This window comes from Neolamprologus brichardi, chromosome 6, assembly GCF_056152115.1.
Source record: "Neolamprologus brichardi isolate AB-2024 chromosome 6, ASM5615211v1, whole genome shotgun sequence".
Lineage (NCBI taxonomy): Eukaryota > Metazoa > Chordata > Actinopteri > Cichliformes > Cichlidae > Neolamprologus > Neolamprologus brichardi.
In genome coordinates, this window is record NC_142109.1 from 28,724,188 (window position 1) to 28,748,335 (window position 24,148).

Sequence of the window (24,148 nt, forward strand, 5' to 3'; positions counted from 1 at the left end):
AACAATTCTCTGGTGAAACCTATGCACTTGTGAATGCAGTCTTTATGCTGCGGTACAATTAGATATTTATATTGATATTTATATTATTATAGCATTATAGCATCAAGTTATGAAGTGGGCGTTGCCACAGCAGGTAATTCCATATGTTTGATTCGGCAGACTTTTAACATCAGCTGCCCTTCCAAACGCAAACCTCAAAACAGTTTTTCATCTCGAGCTGAAATCGAACCGGCGACCTTCCGCTCCCTAATGCGTAAACCGCTACACTACACTCACTCGAAGGGCGGGACTTCTGTAACACCACGCTCACGGGTAAGAACCAATCATATGTCTTGGTCTTGTACGGTTAGTGTTTTCCGTTGATTTACGTCGCACATGCGCAATTCATTCTGAAAATGGCGGCCGTACAAGGTAGTATGAGCGACGCTGACATAAAAACAGACATTAAAACAGAACCATCAACCGATGGCTTTGGAAATAACAATGCTAACGATGGCAGAGTGCTCTCTGCGTCTCCCAGTTCCGGCTCTTCGACTGGAAGCAACAAACAAACAGCCGCGGTTACCCCGGAGGACCAGCAGACATTGCTGGCAGTCCTGCAATTCCTCAAAAAGAACAAACTCACCGAGTCCGTCGAGATTTTGCGTCGTGAGGCGGGATTACCGGAAAATTCACTGGACCCGAAGGCAACTGAATCGGCCGGGGCAGGATCGGGAGGTGCTGCCGGTATTGTGGACTTAGAAGGCGGGGATGTGAGCTCTCTTCTCAGCCGAGTTACCGGATCATCCTCCGCCGGAGCCCAGGCGCCAACGAAAGGTACAGTACAGTCGGCTGCCGCTGTTATGTATGAAACACTTAACAAACATCTCCTGATCAACCACGAGTTTGACACAACAGCCTAATGTAGTGGTATCAGTTAGGGATAATGCTCAGAGCGCTAAGAGTTAAGCACTTCTTTACTACAGGGTGAGTTAACTTCGAGTACTAACATATTCGAAGTTTATATAGCTTTACGTTTTACGGCAGGGTTACTTCGTGTTCATTCAGTGAAGCGATTGCAGTGATAATGTGTTTTTAATGTGATGATACCAGTAATAATATGTCGTGTATGATGTGAAAGTCTAATTGCAAATAGAAAGTAAAACAGCTAAATATATTGTTATTAACTGATCATAAACTTGAGTTTATATGCGGTCAGATACAAACTCTGCAGTTCTTTAAAGAAAAAGAAGGTTTAACTTTACCAAGCATCAAATTGTAATTAACAGCACAAATCAGACTTTTGATATATTGGTGATGGGATGGATACACTGCAAAATCGAAAAGTTTGGAAACGGAATATTTATGGTAGTTCGCATCAAACTCGAGATTTATACCTGGCATGCATGATAGAAAGTTCAAGCACTGGGCAAATAAAGGCATCGCAGCAATATGCACAATGTTTAAGAGGGAAAAATATGTTGGGTTTTGAAAGACTGAAGGAAAAATTAGAATTAGGTGAACATGAACAATTTTGATACCTAAGATAAGTAAGGTATTATTATGAGAAGGAGGTTAAAACTGATCAAATAAAATGAGATTATTGAGGTATTTCAGAAGAAAAATGCAGAGAAATCTCTGCTTTGTACAGAGATTTAAGGTCATGCAGAAAGACCTCCTTTCTGTATATTAAAGACAAATAGGATAAAAGAAAAGAAGGAACTTTAATTTTTAAAACACAGTGCATGGCCACTAACTCCAGGATATAGAGAGAATTTAACATGATCTGTTTTGTTGTTGTTTTCTTAAGCTTCAAAAACGTGGAGGAATGCTGCATGCTGGAGACTGTGTGGACAAATTGATGTAGAATTGTGCACATGTATTTTGGTCTTGCCAAAAAATAAAGGGGTTGTGGAATAAAATGTGCAAAGCTTTAGGATATGGAATGCAAAAGTCATGCAAGACATTCTATTTGGGCGACTAGTCAGATGACACAGGACAAAAGGAGGATGGATTTTTTTTTTTTAATGTTTTTAATATTATCAGTCAGTTAAAAAGCAATCACCAGTATAAAGCGGGATCATTGACCTCAGAGCATTGGTGGTGCATTGTTGGTAAAAAATAAGTTTTAAAAAAGGCAAAGTTGTATTTACTTTGTAGTTACATTGACAGTTTAGGTAATCTTAAAAAGGATTTTTCCCACGTGGGTACAACCAACACACTGCTAATACAACCCATCTCATTGGGACTTTTTCATCAGCAGTTGCAGAGGACCAGCCAGATGTCCGTGTGGTACTGTCAGCTTACAGCCAGCAGGGAGATCCAACTCTTTATGAGGTCTACTACAGTGACCTCAAAAAGTTCATAGAAACAGTATTGGACTGTCACAGAGCTGAACTGTCCCAGGTCTTCTACCCACTTTTTGTCCACATGTATCTGGAGCTGGTGTACAACAACCATGAAAGTGAGGCTAAGGCCTTCTTTGAAAAGTGAGTCTAATTGTACATTATTCCAAATATCAACCACACTCCATTTTCCGTGCACCTTAATAACTTCATTTATTTATGTTCACCTCCCTCTCAGGTTCAGTGGGGACCAGGAGTGCTACTATGAAGACGATTTGCGCGTTTTATCTGGCTTGACCAAGAAGGAGCACATGAGAGGCAACGAGACTTTGTTGGACTTCCGCACCAGCAAGTTTGTCCTGCGTATCTCCCGCGACTCCTATCAGCTGCTGAAGAGACATCTGCAGGAGCGTCAGAACAACCAGATCTGGAATATTATCCAAGAGCACCTCTACATTGATATCTTTGATGGCATGCCACGCAGCAAGAGCCAGATAGATGCGATGTCTGGCAGCTTGGCAGGAGAGGCCAAGCGTGAAGCCAATAAAACTAAGGTTGGATTTATACACCACACATTTTGACGTTTGACAACTTGAATTTTGAACCCTTGACCCTATACTGAGGGCATCCAGTAGCTTTTTAAAATTAAGATAGCCTCACATGTATCTGCCACCAGTTTGAGCAATTACTTCTGTCTTCTTTCCATGTTTCTTTACACTTATATACCAAAACCTTTGAAATGACATGTCCTTGTTCCTTTGTCACTCACCATGTGAAGGTTTACTATGGATTGCTGAAGGAACCAGAAATTGAGCTGCCCCTTGATGATGAGGATGAGGAGGCAGAGAATGAGGAGGGTAAACCCAAGAAGAAGAAGCCAAAAAAGGACAGCATGGGCTCCAAGAGCAAAAAGCAGGATCCAAATGCTCCTTCACAGAATAGGTAGGGATTGTTTACACAGTACTGTACTGTGTGTTTGTTGCACACTACTGTAGAGGCTAATCTAATCTTCTTGGTCAGGTATATTTTGAATGTCAAAGTCATGCTTTTTGAATCAACACAGAAAGAAGTCTGATAAAATGTGTCTTATTTAGGATACCCCTGCCAGAACTCAAAGACTCAGACAAGCTGGACAAGATCATGTACATGAAGGAGGCCACGAAAAGGATTCGTCTAGGATTAGATAACCTCCCCTCTGTCTGCTTCTACACTTTTCTCAATGCATACCAGGTAAAGTTTTATGATGCATTTAATTTGTTTGCCAGAGGAGCAGCAGTTCTCCAAAACGATGGTTAGTCAATACCTATTTTTTTTGGCCATAGTTTCAGTTGACTTATGTTTTCCTATAGAGGGGACAAATAAAAATAGGGAAAAAATAATTATATTCCACACTTGGACACTTGTTCATGAGTGATGAATTTAAAAAACAAAAAATCCTCATTCCTCTGACATATTTCCATGTTTCCATTGTAGGGAAATATGTAGGATTGCGTTCTGATTGTGGGTGTTTTGATATGATATCGGTCGTAGTTTCAGAATTGTCATACCTCTAATGATTGTGCATTGAAGCAGTGAAAACTATGACATAAATTAATTGTATTTATTTTCTTAAGGGTCTGACTGCAGTGGACTTCACTGATGACTCCAGCCTGATCGCAGGAGGTTTTGCTGACTCCACAGTACGAGTGTGGAGTGTCACACCGAAAAAGCTCCGCAAAGTCAAGTCTGCAGCAGGTACACTATTTTATACTGACAACATCTTTACTTGCAGATATTAAATGCTTATTTTACTAAAACATTTCCTCTGAATTTTTTCCTATTTTCTCTTAAGACTTGAACTTGATTGACAAAGAGTCAGACGATGTGCTCGAAAGGATCATGGATGAGAAGACGGCCAGCGAATCAAAGATAATGTATGGACACAGTGGACCAGTGTATGGCATCAGCTTCAGCCCAGACAGGTAGAGCCACTCGTCCACCTGACGATGATGGAGATTACATGTTTTTTGTTAAATCCTTTAAATAAATGTAAATTACACTATTTATTTATACAATAGATCAAGCTGTATATATATCATGAAAATGTTTCTCTCTTTTCAGAAACTACTTGTTGTCCAGTTCAGAAGATGGTACAGTGAGGTTATGGAGTCTCCTAACATTTACCTGTTTGGTGGCCTACAAAGGGCACAACTACCCAGTGTGGGACACGCAGTTTTCCCCCTATGGCTACTATTTTGTGTCTGGAGGACATGACAGGGTAGCCCGGTAAGAAACTTCAGACCTTGTTTTGTCATTGTGTGATAGCATATTGGAACATCATGTTGTTGATCCACATTGGCTCCTTCTACGGGTGCTTTTCATTGGTCCACCTTCTGCTCTTTTTTTTTTTTCTAAAACAGACTGTGGGCGACAGATCACTACCAGCCTCTGCGGATATTTTCTGGTCACCTGGCTGACATCACTTGCACTCGTTTTCACCCAAACTCCAATTATGTGGCCACAGGATCATCTGACCGTACCATCCGCGTGTGGGACGTCCTAAGTGGAAACTGTGTGCGCATCTTCACTGGTCATAAGGTTAGAGTTCAACAGACATCATTTAGAAAAAGTCATTTTAGTCACATTATATTGAAATGTGCATAATTGTTCATGTAATGATGTATAGTGCAGCACAGCTAGAAATAGTAAATGCTGTTTAAACATCTGTGAGTCTAATATTTTAATGTCATCTTCCAGGGTCCCATCCATTCACTGGCCTTTTCCCCCAATGGGAAGTTTTTGGCATCAGGGGCCACTGATGGCAGAGTCCTCCTGTGGGACATTGGCCATGGATTGATGGTGGGAGAGCTCAAGGGCCACACAGATACCATCTATTCCCTCAGGTTCAGCAGGGATGGTGAAATCCTTGCTTCCGGTGAGTGTTCCAAGTTTCTTTATACTTTTCCATCAAGCGATTAACCTCAAACAAAAATTATATGACATGATCACGGCTCAAAAATGCACTGTAGCCGGAGTTACAAAGTGTAATGTTTTCCAGGTTCTATGGACAACACGGTTCGCCTGTGGGATGCAATGAAAGCATTCGATGACTTGGAAACAGATGACTTCACGGCAGCTACGGGACACATCCATTTACAAGATAACTCCCAGGAGCTTCTGCTAGGCACCTACACGACTAAATCAACACCTGTTATACACCTTCACTTCACCCGGAGGAACCTGCTTCTGGCTGCTGGAGCCTTCAATCCTTGAGACTGTTTCCCTCTGAGAACATAATCAATGGAAGCTAGAAATTATGCAAAACTTTGACTGCCACAAGTAACTGAGGAAGGTTATGGCACAGTGAAAATAACTATTTATCAGTTTACATTTGGCTAGCATAACAAATTAGGTTAGCCAACTATGAGAGCCAAACAGAGGACTGTATGTTTAAGTCGTTGTGTTGAGTACAGCCTTACTGAATACATGGCTGACATTTCTGTACTATAGTCTTTTATACTGGTGCACACTGTAAATAAAGAAAAGTGTTTTCTATGTTTTGGGCATAGATGTTTTTATTGTTAACAATGGAAAACCAAACACTCAAATTTCATTACAAGCATGTCCAGCTGTTCTTTTCATTCCAAGCTGTTGGAAATGATGGACAAATGGAAGCCTGTAAGGACAAAAGAGGGTCAATCAATTCAACTGAATAACTACAACATGGTGCCAAAGAACACTTTCACACGTGGCAGAGTAAACGACCTGCTTTGCCATGCAAGCCACAATTGCTTCCCCAATAGTTTTCAAAACGAGCAAGAGATGAGTTTTTATTCGTTAGCAATTTATTGTTTTTATGCACAGCAACAACATTGTTTGCATACCACAGACAAAATACACATTTAGTGCAAACATGCAAGTGTAGTAATAGACAAGCAGAATACGCATGGGTGATAAATATGGATCATAACTCTTCTTTCTGCTGCTCCCTTCAGGAGTCACCACAGTGGATTATCAGCCTCCATCTCTCCCCACCCTAGCATCCTCTTTCACACCAACCCCCTGCATATCCTCCTTCACTACAGCTCCATATTCCCAAATAAATATCGGTTATAAATTCTACCACTAAGAGCAGAATAACATTTTGTGTAATAAAACATAATTAAAGCTAACAATCAGAATTTCATCAATGTTTTGGTTTAGCAGGGAGTAGTGAAGAGTTACTATCGCAGTTTGAAAATCAGATATATTTAAAAGAAATAAATCACCTAATGACAAATGGATAGACACAACAGTAACGCTCTGCTAAAATTTGACTTGACCATAGTACTTAAAAGCTGGTGGCTGGTTGCTTGCCTACAAACTGTAAACACTGAAAAGCAGAAAGACTAACATACTTACATAATCACTTTTCTGTGACAGCAGGCTTTTTCTTAGGCTTCAATTTGAAGAAAAGGGCGATGGCTGCAAGGCTAGCATATGTGGCCAAAACACACTAAAAAAAAAAAAAAAAGAAGGGGGGGGGAGTATATAAATGCTGTGAGCAATGCAGTATGACAAAGTATGACAGCAGCAGGGACGTAGAACTTCTTGCTTTTGAACAACTATACAATTAAGCAGTTTATATACACAACTCACATTCCTCCTTCCTGTGATTGTGTATGAATTGAAGTACTTGGCAATTCCAGTGAACTGGTGCTGTGTTCCAGCGTCATGTCCTGCCATGATGGATATCAGATGGTCCTACACAAGAAAAATGGCAAATAAATAATTAGTATACTATATGATAAGCAGATATATTGACTGTACAGAAAAATAACGTCTTCCAGTTGCTCCCTTTAGGGGTTGCCACTGTGCATCACCTGCCTCCGTCTCACCCTATCCCTAACATCCTCGACTGTCACACCAAACCTCTGCATAGCCTCCTTCACTACATCTGTTTATCTTCTCTGTGATCTTCCTCTTTTCCTCCTGTCTGGCAGCTCCAGCATCTTATTCCCAATTTAACCACCCTCTTCTCTACACTCAAACCATCCTATCCTCCCCTCTTGAACTTTGTATTCAAAGCGTTCGACCTGAGCTGTCCCTCAGATATATAATAATTTTTTAAATTCTGTCCATCCTGGTTATGCCCAATGGAAATTTTAACATCTTTAACACTCCCACTTCCAGGTTGCCCACCTGTCTTTCTGTTAACGCAACCATCTCACTACCATCGTCTAAAACTCCCTTTTCACTCTTGCTGAAAGAACAAGTTCTCCCAAATGATTACTACACTTTGTAAGTAAATCATGTCTCTATTTAATATTTTATGGTAGTGATTTGGTTGGGAGCTATTGATCAGAGAAGGCATGACACGATACGCTATATTATCATTTTCTGTAAATGTAGAGAGAGGTGAATTCAGAAATAATCAAGGTCATAACAGAGACTATAGCTAAAATTCCTAGTACTGGGTAGACTTTATGGGTGTTATTTGAGAAGGGGGAGCTCAAGCACGTTTACAACTACTACTCTGATGCACAACAAAAAACATATCGGTAAATTAGCTACTTAAAATTAGTACCAGCATAGTTACATAAGAGACGTTACAGCCTTTATAGTTGCTAGCCCAACATGGTACGTCATTAAAATATGACCGACGTGAAGGACATGTCTTCGCATGAACACCTAGAATGCCAGGTTCTGCTTCTGGTTAAACAACGCTGCAATTCAAACGCATTAATACGAGACATTTTAGCGAGTAATGCACACTCTGTAGTCAGTTAACGTTAGCTTGCTAGGTTAGCTTGCTAGGTAGTTTATTAATTTCAGATCCATGGCTTAAGCAGTACAACATCACAGATGCATTGTAAAGACAACTTGACTCTACTTATAACTGCTCAAAGCAAAGTAAGTGGTCCAACTTCTTTCTCGAGGTCTTGAGGCTTACCTTAAACACTCGACCGCCGTACAACCAGAATGAGACAGGTGCCCTTCAGCAGAGGCCGCAATGCTAAACACGCTAGGAAGTCCCGCCCATGGTCAGCGATCTAGGACTGCGCCATTATTTGTTAAAAATTCTGTCACTCAAATTTAAGGCCGAGAGCGTTCACTGAATGGCTAATGTCGGTGCCAATTATTCGTTCTTCGCGGTCATTGGAGAAAATTTGAAACGCCCACCGGAGTTTTTCTTCCGGGCTAAGGTCATGGCGTGTTGCTGAACAGCATGTGAGTTTGGATAGCCACAAACCGGAGATTTAATGTAAGAAACCTTTCATGATTCTGATCGTATATTTAAGTGTACGTTTACAGCAATACATCATATATTTAAATCTTCAGTCCGGTGGAGGTTTTTGCTAGTGTTTGTTCGTTTTATACCTGGTATTATTTAGCTCGTAATGTCGTGCATTTGGAGTGATTAGATCGGCGAACACAGATGGACTTTTATCACTAAATAAAATAATCTGGCTCTCGCAGTCTCAGTGATTTGAAACTTGTGCACATGTGAACTAATAACAATTAGATGTCTTTTATAATGGCGACATTATTTTTCTTAGACGTCTTAAAGAACTTCATAGATGGCATCGGCGGAGGAGGACTTCCCTCGAGGAGGGACAGGAAAGAAGTCCACTGGGAGTAAAACAGTGGTTCATCGAACAGAAGCGGACAATCTGTTTCAGGTAGATTTTTAACTTCTGTGTGTTTTTGTCTGTCCTGCTGAGTGTAAAAAGTTAATCTGGGTTCAGAGTGCAGACAAAAGTGATCAAAATGAGTAACCACAGGTATGTTTTTCCACAAGAAATCCTTTTTAGTTAATCAGTTTCAACTCGGAGTTCCTTTTTTGTAATGTGACAATAGCATGTACAAATGAAAATTAAATTGGAATTGATCTTTTGTTGACCCGAATGTGTTGCTGCCTACATCTTGTGGAGAGGCATTGCCAGATGTACAGTGAAGCCATCCATATCACTAACCCAGCCCTTCTGCTACTCTGCATCTGGAATCACTTCAGCACAGAAGTACTTCTCAACTCAAAGTTGGCTCTGTTTTGGCTCAGAAACTCTGTGGCTTCCACTGCAAATCAAATTATAAATGAAACAGACATCAGTGAGGCAGAATTAATTGTTACTGCCCATGATGCATCTAGCACAGGACAGACCTGGTAAAGAGATCTGCTCTTTGCCACACCCGAGCTCCTTAGCTATGAGGTTAGGCCAATATTGTAAAAAAACAAAACCCCTTAATGTCACCTGGTCTTAAATAGGCTATTGTATACTACAACACTAGAGTGTATTATTAAAACATATTTCACATTTGGCAATAATTTGCTTTTCTCTTGCAGTCGTCTAATGAACAAGCTGAAACCAAGAAAAGAAAGGCAGGAGCCAAAGATGACAGCAAAAAGCTCAAGAAGCAAAAGGCAGAGGAAAAGAAAGTTGGCCTGACACTTAACGCTCCAGTCAAATGTGTGGAAATTCTGCATGTTAAGGTAATCAATCTCCCAATAACCTATACAGTACATATACAGTATTTGAATGGGGTTTTTTTACCTTTCATTTCCTCGGTGTTTTCTGCATCTAAAAAAAATAACACTCTTAAGCAATTTTTTTAAGCTCTTGCAGGATGCTCGTCTCAGTAACAGCTTGTGTGTGTCTTTTCCCAGGATGTGAAGGAGGGCATGCTGATGCTAGGCTGTGTGAAAGAGGTGACAGACTTTGAGGTGACCGTCAGCCTGCCTAGTGGCCTGCAAGGCTTTCTCAGCATCAAGAACATCTGCGATTCATACACCAAGCTGCTGAGTGAGCAGCTGGACTCAGCTGACACAGAGGTTGGCCTATACAGTAATGAACAGAATGTTGTAGGAGATTTGAATTGTCTTGGTGTTGAGGATATTTCTGCTTGTGAGTGTGCAACAGTGTAATTCAGTCCACAATATTCATAAAATCTTTTAAAAAATCAAGACAACATTTCTATATTTGTATATTCTATAACACCGTCTTCGCTCACATACTCAAAATGTGTTAGCTGACCCTCATACATAGTAACTCTGTATTAACTGTGTTTTAATTGTTGTGCAGCGTTTTGTGACTTTTAGGTCTGTGAAAAGTGCCATATTAATTACTTTATACTTTGTAGGAAATCTGCTCTTTGCCACACCTTTTCTACCCCGGCATGGTGCTCAGGTGTGTGGTTGCCAAGTTGGATGTAACGAAGAGAGGCTCGCTTAGCATCCAGCTGTCAATCAATCCAAAACTGGTCAACAAAAGTCTGACCCCGAGTGCACTGAAAACTGGCATGGTGAGCCGTTAGTGAGAGTAACTGTTTAAAAACATCCATCAAACCTGCATTTACAGAAATGGTTGTATCTTTTGTGTAGGTCTTGAGTGCGTGTGTGGAGAGCGTGGAGGATTATGGCTACATCATTGACATTGGTGTCAGTGGAACTAAGGCCTTTCTGTCTAAGGAATCCCTGAAATTCAAACACAACAATGCTCAAGGTATGGAAAAATAACTTGTTGCTCATTTTGGGAAACAGTTGTTTTGTTTTTCATGCATGATTTGGTTGTGTTTCATCAGGACATTGCAGATGTTTTCAGTTTTTATGAAACAAATGTAATCAGTTGTTTTTTTAAAAAAAGGATCTCTCAAGCATTTGTGGTTTCTCCACATGTACAGAGCTGAAAGTGGGTCAGTATTTGACTTCCCAAGTAGAAGAGGTGAAGAATGATGGTCGCATGGTCCAGCTTTCTGCTAACCCGACTACGACTGCTCAGACTTGTGCTGAACCCAAGCAGGGCTGGAACCTCACAACACTTCTTCCTGGCCTTCTGGTCAAAGCTACCATCAAGGAGGTAAAGACAGTGTTTTTATGTTATCCGCTATATATGTTCTGCTATTAAAACAACATGAAGCAATCACCAGTGAAATATAACCTCTGAACTGCATGTAAAAGCCAGTATGTTGGTATTGCAGGTGACCAAACACGGCCTGATCCTGGACTTCCTGTCCTCGTTTAATGGCCAGGTGGATTTTCTCCACATGGAGCCAGAACAGGCTTCCAGCTACACTAAGGGACTTCAGGTAAAGTAGACCTGGCATGTTTAACGCAGCGCCTATGATAAATGGGTGTTTAGAAATGTTGATGCCATGTGATCATTTGAGAGTACAAACCTCCTTTTGCATCCATCCATTCAGGTGAATGCGCGCGTGCTGTACATCGAGCCACAGACTCGTCTGGTGGGAATGAGCCTGCGCAGCCACCTTATTCATCTTGAGACTGGGATTGAGCCCGTTCCTGCAGGTAGGGAACGGATTGGAGAGGTGGTGAAGGAGTGCAAGATGACCGCTATGCACCACCTGTCTGGAGGAGTGTTGGAACTTCCGGACAAAACGTTGGCCTTTGTACATGTAAGTCAGCGTGATGCTTTGGACAAACTTTAACTTTTATAAGTCTTGTATTTATATATTTGTTCATCATAAGATGAGATTGAGATAATTTTATTGTCTGCGTTGACAGCGGAACCACCTGAAGGAGTCTAATGAGCAAGCTAATGAAAACAGAGTGTTTGCCCAGCCTGAGCACATCTGCAGGATCCTGGACTTCAGCCCCATGGAGCAAATTCATTTTGCTACTTTACGCAGGTATGTTACACTTCATTTGAGTATCCACAGTAAATGTAGACTTCACTGTTCTAATCTTTGCATGCCTCTTTTCTTTTGATTTTAGGAGTGTGATTGGGAAGCCTTTTTACAGATACCATGATCTTCAGGCCGGTCAGGTTGTGGAGGTAGGAACAGAGAATCTTTTGTTGGAAACTTGGCTTACATGTAACTTTTGATTATGAAAGTTTGAGTCAATGAAGTCTTTCAGTGCATTAAGAAGATAACATCGACTTTATTAGGCAAAAAGGAAACTCGTGGTCTGTTATTTATTGGGACAAATTTTAGTTTGTTTTTGGAGAAAACTTAAATTAACACTCACTCAAATGAACTCATTAAGTAACGTATTAAGTCTTACACAATAAGTTTGTTTCTGTACAGAAGCAAATGGTACAAATATCACTTGTTTCTATTTCTTGACCACACCTGCGGTGTTGCCGTGAGGTTACTTTGAAACTTGTCTTTGCAAGAAAGCAACTAAGTGTATTTCTCAAAATATCCCTTTTAAAAAAATCCGTCTAGTCAGTTGAATTTTTTATTGCGTCAAACCAGAAATGGAAACTCTCCTTGGCAGACATGTTAAAAATGTCGTTGACTTAGGAACTCCAGTTTAATAATTTACAATAGTGATGCTGAATGGAGAGATGACGCACATTAGTTAGAATTGCTGTAAATGAGCCTGAAACGGAAGGTTTAAACTGTGCACAGTTAAATGCTCACCTCTCTTTATTGTTCCCTGTTGTCTGTGTTACATTCTTTTCTCTCAATGTTTCTCTTTCTCCAAGGGGACAGTGTCAGTCCTGCTGAGTCATGGGATGGTGGTGCATCTGTCTGACCACATTAAAGGTTTGGTGCCTCGGACCCATCTGTCCGACATTGTCCTGCAGAATCCGGAGAAAAAGTACATGGAGGGCATGAAGGTCAAATGTCGGGTAAGTGCACTTCTGCCCTAACAAACAACTATCAAACTTCTGATGTGAAGTTTCAGCTGTGAGCGCTGATTTGCTTTTTATTGTTCCACTGAATATTTGTGTCTGCACACTTTGTCTTCAGGTGCTGTCAGTAGAGGCAGAGAATAAGAAGCTGTACCTGACCAGAAAAAAGACTCTGGTTGAAAGCTCCTTGCCGTTGTTCCTGAGCTATAATGACACTCGTCCTGGTCGTGTGTCCCACGGCTATATCGTGAGCGTAAAAGACTTTGGCTGCATTGTCCGTTTTTACAACGGGGTCAAGGGTCTGGTGCCGCTCAGCGAGCTGAGCTCTGAGCCCATCGTTTGTCCCGAGGACATCTTCTACGTTGGGCAGGTAAACGGATCGAATGTTATGTACACTGAGATTCCTGTATGGTTTTGATTTGTGTTGTTTCTGTGATGTATCTCACAAGTTTGCTGGTCTTGATTGATAATCCAGGTGGTAAAGGCTAAAGTTCTTCAGTGTGATCCTGAAAAGGGAAAGATGGTGCTTTCATTTAAGGCAGTGGTCGAAAAAGAAAACGAGGAGACTGAAAAACCTGAGTTTGACTGTGAAGTGGGGAAGGTAAGACGTCGTCTCTGTGGCTTGTTCAATTGAAAATATAATCTTTTGTCTTATTTTTATTAATTTGTCTTATTTATTGTAGAGGTTGGATGCAAAGGTGCTGAAAAAGTCACTCAACGGTTTGGAAGTGGCCATCCTCCCGGATGAGATCCATGCTGTACTGCCTATGAGCCACCTGTCTGATCACATGTCCAACTGCCCTCTGCTGTGGGAGAGCCTGCAGGAAGGAGATATCATCTCAAAACTCATCTGTTCAAGCAAGAACAAGCAGAATATTGTATCCTTTTTTTCAGTAGCCTGCAGATATTTTGCAGATCTGACCACCTGATGACCTTTACTCAGCTTTGATTGATTCACTATGTCCTCTTGGGAAATTCATACATCTTCTATTTTGAAAAATGTGTTTTTCCTTAGCTGCTTCTCATTTAAAGACTCTCACCAAGAAACCAACAGTGAGATGGTCACTGGAGGAAGGAGTGGTTGCCAAAGATTTCTCTGAGATCACTGTTGGACTTCAGCTGGTTGGCTGGATCAAAAATATCATGCCCTATGGTGTCTTTGTGGAGTTTCCATATGGCCTTTTTGGACTTGCACCCAAATCAGTAAGTAAAGAACTTTTAATTTGTAAACTGAAAGGCTCATACTTGTATAACAGTTATATATTTTCCTGGTTAAATTTTCAAATGTTTCTGCTTTTCCAGGCCATGACTGACAAGTTCATCAGAGATACGACAAACACCTTCCAGGTCGGCCAGACGGTCATTGCTAAAGTGACAAACCTCGATGAGGAGAAGCGGCGATTCCTGGTCACACTGAAGATTTCAGAGGTCATATCACCACAGGGGGATGCCCAAACGAGACTCATTAATGGTCTTCAGGAGAGAAGAGCAGTCACTGAAATGTTGGTTATGAAAGGTATGTGTGAAGTCAATTGGATATAAATAGTTGCCTTTTGCTAAGTGTGTCAATAAACGCTGGGAGCTATAGACCCACGAAAGGCCAAATAAGATTTGAGTTGCAGAATTCCAGACATTTAATGAGACTTAAGTTCCTGTTTTTCTCGTTCACTTTGTATCTATTTTTTTTTTCTAGATAACAGTGAACTTCAGCAGCAGCTGGCTGCTCTGTCTGTTGGACAGAAACTGAAGCTGACTGTGGATACTGTGAATGACACCGGTGCCACATTTAAGTCTGATGGCTTGATTGGTGCTACCATTCTGGCCAATAAGCACCACACGATGGGTATGTACTGAACAGGAAAAAACTAAATATTTATCATATTATTATTATTATTATTATTATTTGCTTTGCTTTGGTCAGTGAAGCTTTAATTTTGAAGAAAATATTAAATTGATTGGAACTTGTGGACCAAAAGCACAAGGTCAAATAGACGGGTGAGCTATTTAGTGTGTATGTTGTTTTCACAATATTCAAAACAATATTATATTATATCTAATAACAGGTGAAGGGAAGTATGAAGTTTACCAATAAATAACATCAGGAGGTTACAGAGAAGTTATTTTGTGTGAAAGATGAGCTCATATGTAACCAAAAACTGTATTTTTTTGCAGGTGTTAAACTGACCGAAGGACAGAAAGTCGGTGCAGTTGTCCTTCATGTTGACATGCTTTCTGCTTGTGTCCATGTCTCTATCCTTTCCAAGGTGATGGGGAAGAAGAAATCTGTGAGTGTTTATATATATATATATTTTAAATTAGATATATAAAGATATAAATCCACCATTTGATTGTAATGTTTTTAATTTTTTATAGCTGGCTGAAGGGTTGAAATACACAGCAATGGTGCAGCACATAGACAAAGACTTTGCCGTCATCTCATTGGGTGACACGGCACAGCTGACTGTGATCCAGACTTACAGCCACCTGAATGAGATATTCCTGTCTGAGTCAGAGAAGCTGAAGGCGGGCATGACTTTGTCAGCTGAAGTTATTGAACCCAGCTGTCAAGAGCTGCAAGGGCTCCCTTTGGTGTCGTGGGAGCGCAGTATGCCAGAGCGAAAGCGCACAGCTTCAGAAAACCAGACTGGCCGCAAGGGCCACTGCTTTGGTGAGATCCTGCAGGGCACGGTGCGGACAGTAAAACCTACCTGCATCCAGGTTACCTTAGAGGATGGAAGCTCAGGTAGCGTGCATGTGTCTGAAGTGGTGGAGCCTGCAGACGTGCGCCTGGGATCTTTCCCCACGTCATCAGTGAAAGTGGGCAGCGTGGTCACCGCCAGGGTTATCGGAGGACGAGAGGCTTCCAGTCACAGGTAATGATGGCTGTTGTGCCTCATTTTACCTGCTGGAGTAGACATATGATATGTATTCACTTTCTTTGTGTTATGTAGTAATGTAGATGTAATCGCAACTGTTTCTGTTTCAGGTTCTTGCCATTCTCCCATCCAAAGTTCACATACACCATTTCGGAGCTTACGCTGATACCCAGGTAAATGTACAACACAAATAAACTTGCATCCCGGTTCTTATATTGCGTCACCTGAGCCTGATCATTATTTAATCCTAAAATATCCAAGCAACCATCATTCACACATTAACATCTCCAGTCTTTTCTGTTACTAAAATATTGCACGTGTTTAAAATGAGTAAAATTTGTTGCACTATAATTTGTGTGTAGTTTTCATTGGGAATTTCACCCTCCCCAAACTCTTGCATATTTTGTGCTTTTTCTGTTTTTCATCTTTTTGGTCTTTTTTTCCCTCTCTGTAGCAAACTGAATGAGAGTGTCGATTTCAAACCAGTTACAGCAAAAGAAAAACTGAGCAGCTATACAGCTGGGGAGGAAATTACATGCTTTGTATCAAAGGTAAGCTTTGAAGATCGAGATGGCTTTATATTATTTTACAAGTTTTCTCCCAAACTTGAAGTGATTGCACATTGAAAAAATTCCAAAAATAATTTCAAAGGAAAAAGCAAGCTTGGAATTTATGTCCGCTTTCCTTTTTCTTCAATGTCTTCATGTTTCTCTCGCCAGTTTAACTCAGACAGAAAGTCTTTGGAAGTCACGACTGATCCCAGCGTTTCTGGAACGGTTGAACTGCTGGCAATGACCACTGATCCTAAAGTAAGTTTGTGTCTTTGCAAATGTATAGGGAGAGCAAATGTTATTTGTAAAAGGTCAATCATCTTACACTTTGTGCTTATTCGAGGATATCAGCCACCCCGAGAAACTGTACAAGCTGGGCCAAGCAGTCCGTGCCAGAGTGGTCGAAGCGAGCTTCACTCCTCATCGCTTTGTGCTGTCACTCACAGGTAAGAGCTACATGAGGACGATATAGCCTCAGCATATAGATTAAGACGTTTCTAGGAAATGTGCAATAATGACATTTATAATGATAAAGAAAAAATGTTATTTTATTAAAAAAATATCTGCAAACAAAAATAAGGACATTTTGTATCCTCCTGTTCCATTAAGCTGCTATCAGACTACTGAAGTTACAGTTTGAATCTATTGCCACAAGGTGGCAGCAGCAGCAACATTATAGCGCAGTAGTAGTGACACAGCATAAGTTCAATGTAAGCACAAAAGTAGCCTAGCTAGAAGTTTTAGTGAAAGTGTAACATAACAGCTTAACATTTTAGTTAGCAGTAACTGAACTAACTTAACTTCATTGTTGATTTAGCTCCATTTTTAGCTACTAAATCAACATCTGAGTCTGACTATCGTCGTTGTGCACTAGGGAACGTAAACACATTGCATCACTGTTATCTCTGATACAATAATATAATCTGTACATATCACATGAAAATTTATACATGTCTAATAAGAGCACGTCAAGCAGTTTTTGTGTTATGTTATTGTTGTTGGATCTTCTAGTTTTGAAATCTGTATCACATAAAATCGGGTTAATTTAATTTCTGGATTCCTTTTTTTTTTTTCTCCAGGTGTCCATAAACTGGAGAAAGGCAGCATTACTTTGGGGATAGTAACAAATATTCAACCACAAACTGGCCTGCTGGTCAAACTTCCCTTTGGGGGCATGGGGACTGTTGCTGTCACAGACCTTGCTGATGCCTACAGGCCAAACCCACTGGCTGTTTACAACAAGGATCAGTTTCTCAGGTCAGTGTGGATGATCTCTGTTATAGACCTTGTGCAGAAAAGAATAGTTTTAAGCTAGCCCTGCACTAGCTTCTGTTATCCAGTGCAAACTTTAATTTTCCATTTATTTCATTGTTTTTCTAAATTACCAGTAAGCAAATTAAGAGTTAAAACTTTTTGAGTGTAACAACGTTAAACTATATTTATTTAGTGGCTACTGAAACACTACAGCTCCCATCAGCTTGCATGATAAAACAATGCAAGTGTTGCAGCAGCAGTAGATTTAACTGTAACCTGTTTTCTTCTCTTATAAAAACTGATTTTTCAACATTATAGCTGCGATGTCTGCTGCAGTGTTCAGTTCCCTCTGTCCAGCTGTTACAGTAATGTGACACTCGTTGGCCCACATCTGTGGAGCAAAAATCTGAAAAACTAAAGTTAGATCTAAAAAATGTTTTTCTTCTATCAGAGCTCATGCAGGCAACTGTGCAACAAAGTAATGAGAGTACTTTTCTTTTGGAGCAGCACCTGGAAGTTCTGTTTTCCCTTCAGCTTTTTTTTTTAATTCAATATATCACCCCACACTTTACCTTGTGGATTTCTCTTTTTTATTAGCTGTAATATTGCTGTGCCAGCTTAAATAGAAAAGACCTTTTTTCAGTGGTTTAGTCCAGCGGTCCCCAACCCCCGGGCCTCGGACCGGTACCGGTCCGTGAGTTGTTTGGTACCGGGCCGCGAGAGTTGAGGCTCAGGTGTGAAATGTATAGTTTTCAGGGTTTTTATCGGTTTTCAGCGTTATTTTGTTATCGTTTTTATCGTTAACTCGGTTTTCCTGGGTCTTTTCACGTGTGTTATAAATAAATTGTATTTTTTTCGGTACCAGTACTAGTTTTATTTTGTTGTATTTATCCGCGACACCTTAAAGGCCGGTCCATGAAAATATTGTCGGGCATAAACCGGTCCGTGGCGCAAAAAAGGTTGGGGACCGCTGGTTTAGTCGATACAAGTACATTTGTTATTTGAAGGGGAGTCAAAATTCAGTCTGCAGAATTCAGTTATGTGTCACTGACATGAAAATATTAAAATATCGTCACAACTTTAATCTCAAGACTTTCTGATTAAACATGTTTAGTGACTGTGAAGTAAATATTGATTATTTGTTAATATTTTTATTATATTTATATTTTTAAAATGTTTTTTCAGGTGTTACCTTCTAGATAATGAAAATGACAAGTGGCAGTTGTCTCTGCGACCATCGAGGTATGAGAAGGCATCGTTGTAAAAGTTTGATTTGTGATGATTTTTGTTAATAAAGCAATAAAAATGTATCGTGTTATAATGTGTTCCTCCAGGCTGAACCCAGAGAAGGCCAAGCCAGCAAAAGACCCAGAAGTGTTGTCCGTAAACAAACTGAAGGCAGGCCAGATCATCAGAGGCTATGTGAAGTCTGTTGGAGAGCAGGGAGTGTTCATCAGGTAACTAAGAGATCCATCCACAGCATGCTAATGATTGTTTTTAGAAACATTTCAACATTTATTCTAACATTTCTGCTCTTACTTGTTATATCTTCTTACTGTTCTATGTAATTGTCTTTCAGGTTGTCAAGAAGCATCATTGGAAGAGCTGAGCTCCAGCAAACCACCAAATACTTTGTTAAAAATCACAAAATCGTCTCTGAGCACCTGCCTCCCAACGCCCTGCTCACCACCAAAATTCTCAGGTAAAGTCAGCTCAGAGTTCAGAAATCACTCTTCAGAATTTTCTACACCGATCCAGCTTAGAATTCTATCTCAACTGCCATTAATGTAGCATTTAAAAATAAAAGGGAAAAAGTTCATTATCATACCAAGTTTCAGAAGTTATCTGGGACGGCTTTAGGTAGGGACTATTTTCAGACTCCAAACTGCCATCCTACCATTTTAGTTTTTGCTATTCTTGTCTTCAGTATTGACGAGGAGGAGGAGTTTATCAACCTCTCGCTTCTCCCCGAGGACACCGGGAAGCCAGACGTCCTTCCAGAATCGCTCGGTCTGCCGCTGCGTGTCGTCGGAGAGGAGAAGAAGAAACAAGATAAGAAGAGCAAGAAACGGCCAGCATCTGAGAGCGAAGAGGTGAAAAGACACATTCAGTTTCTTTTTTACTTTCACATGTAAATTTATTTCATTTGTTTGTGTTTTCTATTACATTGTTAACTCTTTCATTTTATATTTTGATGTTTTTGAATCATCTTTGCATTTTTGCCAAAAACAAGGCCATTGTTTTTTCATCCTCCATTTATCATCTTTGGGTCTGACAATAATAAATCCTGCACTGATCTTTGGCTTGGTGACTTTATATATGTATTGAATTGTGATTTATTTGGGTCTTAATGGTTCTTCATTGGCAGATCTCAAAGAAAAAGAAGAAGGAATCAAAGAAGGCAAGAACTGATGATAATGATAGTGGAGTAGAGGTGTACTTCAGAGAAGAGGAGGATAAGGAAGATGAAGGAAAACCTGCAAAAGTAAGCAACTGCTCATAAACCTTTACAGTCTTGTAAATCTTCATAGATTGGGTGATTTGAATACACTTAACCAGAATCTTATGAATACGTTCTCTTCCTCAGCAGGTTACATCCAGTGCATCGTGTCCATCTAGACTGCAGGTGACAGCAGGTTTCTCCTGGGATGTGGGTCTTAGCTCCCTGAAGCCTGCCTCTGCAGCGCAGGAGGAGGACTCGAGTGATGGAGAAGACCAAGAGGGAAGCACTAAGGTGAAAAAAGAAAAAGATGTACATTCTTAGAGTGGAGAAACAGAACTTTCAGCACATCACTTTAGCCCTTAAAAGACCTCATTCATAATTTATCCATTCTCAACCTTTCCCGGCTCTATCCCATCTCCTTTTCTTTCCTGTGTTTTACCTTAAATGTGCTCTTGCCGCCTCCCAGCCCCAGAAGAAGTCTCGTCATGAGCAAGAGCAGGAGAAAAAGGAAGCAGAGAAAGCTTTGATACAGAGAGAGGCCGAGCTGATGGATCCAAACCTGCGGCCCCAGGATGCAGCTGCCTTCGAGCGTCTGCTCCTAGCATCACCCAACAGCTCGCTGCTGTGGCTCCAGTTCATGGCTCACCATCTGCAGGCTACACAGATCGAGCAGGCCCGCACTGTCGCTGAAAGAGCCCTGAAAACGATCTCCTTCAGGTAATTGTAGACTTGTAGATGAATACACGCACTTAGCAACTTTATTAGTAGTCTGTATGATAGAGATTCAGCAAGGTGCTGGAAACATTGCGGTACTGACGTCATAGTGTTACACAGGTGCTGCTTATTTATAAGAAGTTCTTTTATTGTGGTGCAGTTCTTTTATTCCACCTCATCCCAAAGGCTTTATGTTGGATTTAGAAGCAGTTTGAGTACAGTCAGTTCATGCTAATGCTTCCTCTTATAAAGGAGATATTTGACGACCTCCTCTGATGAGTTTTGAAATCTTAGTATATAACAGTAAACATGTGGTTTGGCACGCTTTAGAACAGTTTAAGGTTTTTCCTCAAGGGGCATGTGTATAGGCAGAGACCATCTCACCAACATCTGATGCACACCCAGTCATTTTGTTCAATAAGCAGGCCTGAAATATGGCAGGACTTCCTCAGTTCAAAAAAGAGCTTCAAGAACTTTACTCCTAGCAAGGTTCCCAAGGAAGTCGAGGAGATGTGTGGAAGTAGGGAGGCAGAATCAGGAACAAGTGAAGGTTTTGTTAAAGCTTTAGCTATCTTTTTGACTTTAACCCCTGCTGCCACCACCTAAACAGAGAAAGAAAGAAGGAAAGTGAAACTTTATTGATCCCCGTGGGGAAATTCCTCTCTGCATTTAACCCATTCACTCAGTGAAGCAGTGGGCAGCCATTGGGCGCCCGGGGAGCAGTGTGTAGGCGGTACCTTGCTCAGAGGTACCTCAGGGTAGCTGTTCAGGGGAATCATGGGGCCACCACTCTACCTACTGAGCTATCCCTGCCCTGAGAGGAACTAGTCACAAAAAAAACAAGTTGAACAGAAGTTATCAAGCACACTCATATGCACAAGGATGAAGTGGCCACAAAGACATGCTGTCAGAACAATGGCTCTCTTGCACAGGGGCTTTCCTCTCTCTGGTCGTAAGTCCTCTCTTGACTCACTGCTTAGTGTTAGGCATTTAATAATAGGTCAGCTGCGGTTAGCTGAGACATGGTTAGCTGCAACAAGCTACCACCTTAATTGTAGGCAGTTGTTTGTAAAAGCTCCAGTGCTTTCTAAAATAGTCAAACCAGACTTTCTCACATGAACGCCTTTCTGCATTCAGATCACTTTTTTCTGCACTTTGATGTTCACTTTTAACTGCAGCAGCTTGTGAACTATATTTACATGCCCAAATGCTGCAAGTCTGTTCTAAAAATGGTTGACTAAATAATCGTAGTTTAGTCAACCAGTCAACTATAGCAATGAGTAGTTGAATTTGTTTAACTGATAAAGCGATCTCTGCATCCAGTTGCAAGAAAGTGTGTGCACAATTTAACTAAAGATGGTTAGATGTGTAAAATTGTGCCTGTTGTGGTTCAGGGAGGAGCAGGAGAAGCTGAATGTGTGGGTGGCCCTGCTGAACCTGGAGAACATGTATGGCACAGAGGAGAGTCTCAAGAAGGTGTTTGAGCGGGCAGTGCAGTTCTGTGAGCCCATGCCTGTATACCAGAAGCTGTCTGAGATCTACGCCAAGTCCAACAAAATCAAGGTACTTCCTCCGAAAATACCAAAATATTTAGGTACGCATATTTAAATAAGCATCTGATATATGCATGATCTGTGTGTTGTTGACTCATTGTGGGTTTTTTGTACCCAGGAGGCAGAGGGCCTGTATAAGACGATGGTGAAGCGCTTCCGTCAGAATAAGGAAGTATGGTTTAGCTATGGGACCTTCCTGCTTCAGCAGGGTCAGAGTGATGCTGCCAGTAATCTCCTGCAGAGGGCGTTGAAGAGTCTCCCTCCAAAAGAAAGTAAGAGGGCCTGTTTAAAGATCTTGTCATACTAAAATGATCATAGCGTCTGTATGTACAATACTTCCTATGTACATTTGATGTATGTTGTCCACCAATAACTTAACGCTCATGGTTTTTGAAATTATTCTTAAATATTAGGGTGGCTGTTTATACAGTTGCATCCCACCACCCAACACCACCACTAGCACTGAGACTAATGCAGTATTTTTAACAATTCTTTTCACCTGTCAAAGCTGTGTTTTTCCACAGGACGTAACCTTTTATGTGATCTCATCCTCTTCTCTCAGGTGTGGATGTGATCGCCAAGTTCGCTCAGCTGGAGTTTCGTTACGGTGATGTAGAGAGAGGTCGCAACATGTTTGACAAAGTCCTGACCACATACCCAAAACGTACCGACCTGTGGTCTGTTTTCATCGACCTCGTGGTCAAACATGGATCGCAGAAGGAAATCAGGTGAACAGAAACTGTCTTTTCATCGTCACGGTTACCATACGTTATTCCATATTAGGGCTGCTCAATCAATCGAATTTTAATCTCTATTACAATCTGGGCTTTCAACGATCATTAAAAATGACTGAGCCGATTATTAGCACCTCCCTCGTCCTTTACTCTCGCGCTGCTCCGTGCGGCAAATCGAGCGCACCTCTCTGCATTTTGAACACGCGTCACAACAATTAAGAGGACCTGAGGGCAGCTCGGAAAGCTAAGCAGAAGTTATTTGGAGAGGAGAGTGACTGCTGTTGGTTGAAAAGAGAGGTAAAAAAAACCAAAAAACTTCAGTGGTGTGGAAACATTATGGGTTCGCGGAGTCAGACGTGGATCAAGTAGACATAGTGTGCAAACTTTGCTACGGTGTCGTAGCTGCACCACACAGCAACACTGCAAAGTTCACTAAGCATAGACGTTTACATTTTTCATTTATTTCTTATATTGCAAACATTTGCACTGTTATCAGTATTTGCACACTATTTTATATTATTATTATTTTATATTAAGTCATTATTCAATACATTGTTATTGTTAAATAAATATCGTCAAATAATCAAGATCTCAATTTCAGTGAAAATAATCGTGATTATCATTTTTGCCATAATCGAGCAGCCCTATTCCATATGCTATAGCGTCTGTGTTCCTAAACAGTTACACGCTCATAAGAACTGACATGTGAGATGGATAAGTGTGTGAAGTGTGTAATATTGTATTACAACTTCTGCCTCTTTCAGAGCGCTCTTTGATCGAGTGATCCACCTGAGTGTTTCTGTGAAGAAGATCAAGTTCTTCTTCAAGCGTTACCTGGAATATGAGAAGACACATGGCACCCCTCAGAGCGTCCAAGCAGTAAAAGAAAAGGCCATTGAGTTTGTGGAGGCTAAAGGCACAGAGGGTACCAAGTAAAGTCCAAATGACCAATATTTTAGCTTGTAATTAAGTTTTTTGTAATAGTTGTGGACTCTTGAGTGTTGAACTTGTATGCTACAATACTGTGGGTCTATAAAACAACAGCTTTGTATGATAATGAGTAAATCATGTCACGATGATTGCTGACTGTTTGAACAGATTTATAAAAGCTTCAATAAAACCTTTGTCAGTTGACTCGTCGAC

The 24,148-nt window shown here is 40.8% G+C and overlaps 2 protein-coding genes and 1 long non-coding RNA gene across 5 annotated transcripts; 2 read left to right on the plus strand and 1 right to left on the minus strand.

Annotated features, from left to right (window-relative positions):
- The first annotated feature begins 389 nt into the window (after positions 1 to 389).
- Positions 390 to 5,860, plus strand: taf5 (TAF5 RNA polymerase II, TATA box binding protein (TBP)-associated factor). 2 transcript variants are annotated; one of them, XM_006790655.3, is made up of 11 exons: positions 390 to 816; positions 2,240 to 2,468; positions 2,563 to 2,878; positions 3,103 to 3,266; positions 3,419 to 3,554; positions 3,938 to 4,058; positions 4,156 to 4,285; positions 4,425 to 4,589; positions 4,724 to 4,901; positions 5,061 to 5,238; positions 5,362 to 5,860. In XM_006790655.3, exons 1-11 carry the CDS (start codon positions 396 to 398, stop codon positions 5,574 to 5,576), a joined length of 2,253 nt encoding a protein of 750 aa, XP_006790718.1. In that variant the 5' UTR covers positions 390 to 395; the 3' UTR covers positions 5,577 to 5,860. The 2 variants fall into 2 exon arrangements, with proteins under 2 accessions (XP_006790718.1, XP_006790717.1); XM_006790654.3 differs by having other exon boundaries at positions 2,243 to 2,468.
- Positions 5,852 to 8,341, minus strand: atp5md (ATP synthase membrane subunit k). Its single transcript, XR_015719138.1, has 4 exons — positions 8,236 to 8,341; positions 6,942 to 7,046; positions 6,705 to 6,798; positions 5,852 to 5,979 (listed from the first exon to the last, which is right to left on the minus strand). It is a non-coding gene; the product is annotated as an ATP synthase membrane subunit k (long non-coding RNA).
- Positions 8,342 to 8,485: 144 nt separating this feature from the next.
- On the plus strand, positions 8,486 to 24,139 carry pdcd11 (programmed cell death 11). Of its 2 annotated transcripts, none has more exons than XM_087842030.1 (36): positions 8,486 to 8,547; positions 8,843 to 8,965; positions 9,628 to 9,774; positions 9,949 to 10,113; positions 10,422 to 10,583; positions 10,663 to 10,783; positions 10,962 to 11,137; positions 11,259 to 11,366; positions 11,481 to 11,693; positions 11,803 to 11,927; positions 12,013 to 12,073; positions 12,731 to 12,877; positions 12,999 to 13,250; positions 13,356 to 13,481; positions 13,564 to 13,758; positions 13,913 to 14,083; positions 14,183 to 14,396; positions 14,574 to 14,723; positions 15,053 to 15,165; positions 15,254 to 15,753; positions 15,867 to 15,929; positions 16,211 to 16,307; positions 16,476 to 16,565; positions 16,651 to 16,753; positions 17,387 to 17,564; positions 18,747 to 18,803; positions 18,896 to 19,018; positions 19,141 to 19,263; positions 19,489 to 19,654; positions 19,930 to 20,046; positions 20,149 to 20,295; positions 20,471 to 20,721; positions 22,113 to 22,281; positions 22,390 to 22,543; positions 22,834 to 22,999; positions 23,770 to 24,139. In XM_087842030.1, exons 2-36 carry the CDS (start codon positions 8,864 to 8,866, stop codon positions 23,939 to 23,941), a joined length of 5,424 nt encoding a protein of 1,807 aa, XP_087698156.1. In that variant the 5' UTR covers positions 8,486 to 8,547; positions 8,843 to 8,863; the 3' UTR covers positions 23,942 to 24,139. The 2 variants fall into 2 exon arrangements, with proteins under 2 accessions (XP_087698156.1, XP_087698157.1); XM_087842031.1 differs by having other exon boundaries at positions 20,152 to 20,295.
- Positions 24,140 to 24,148: the final 9 nt, after the last annotated feature.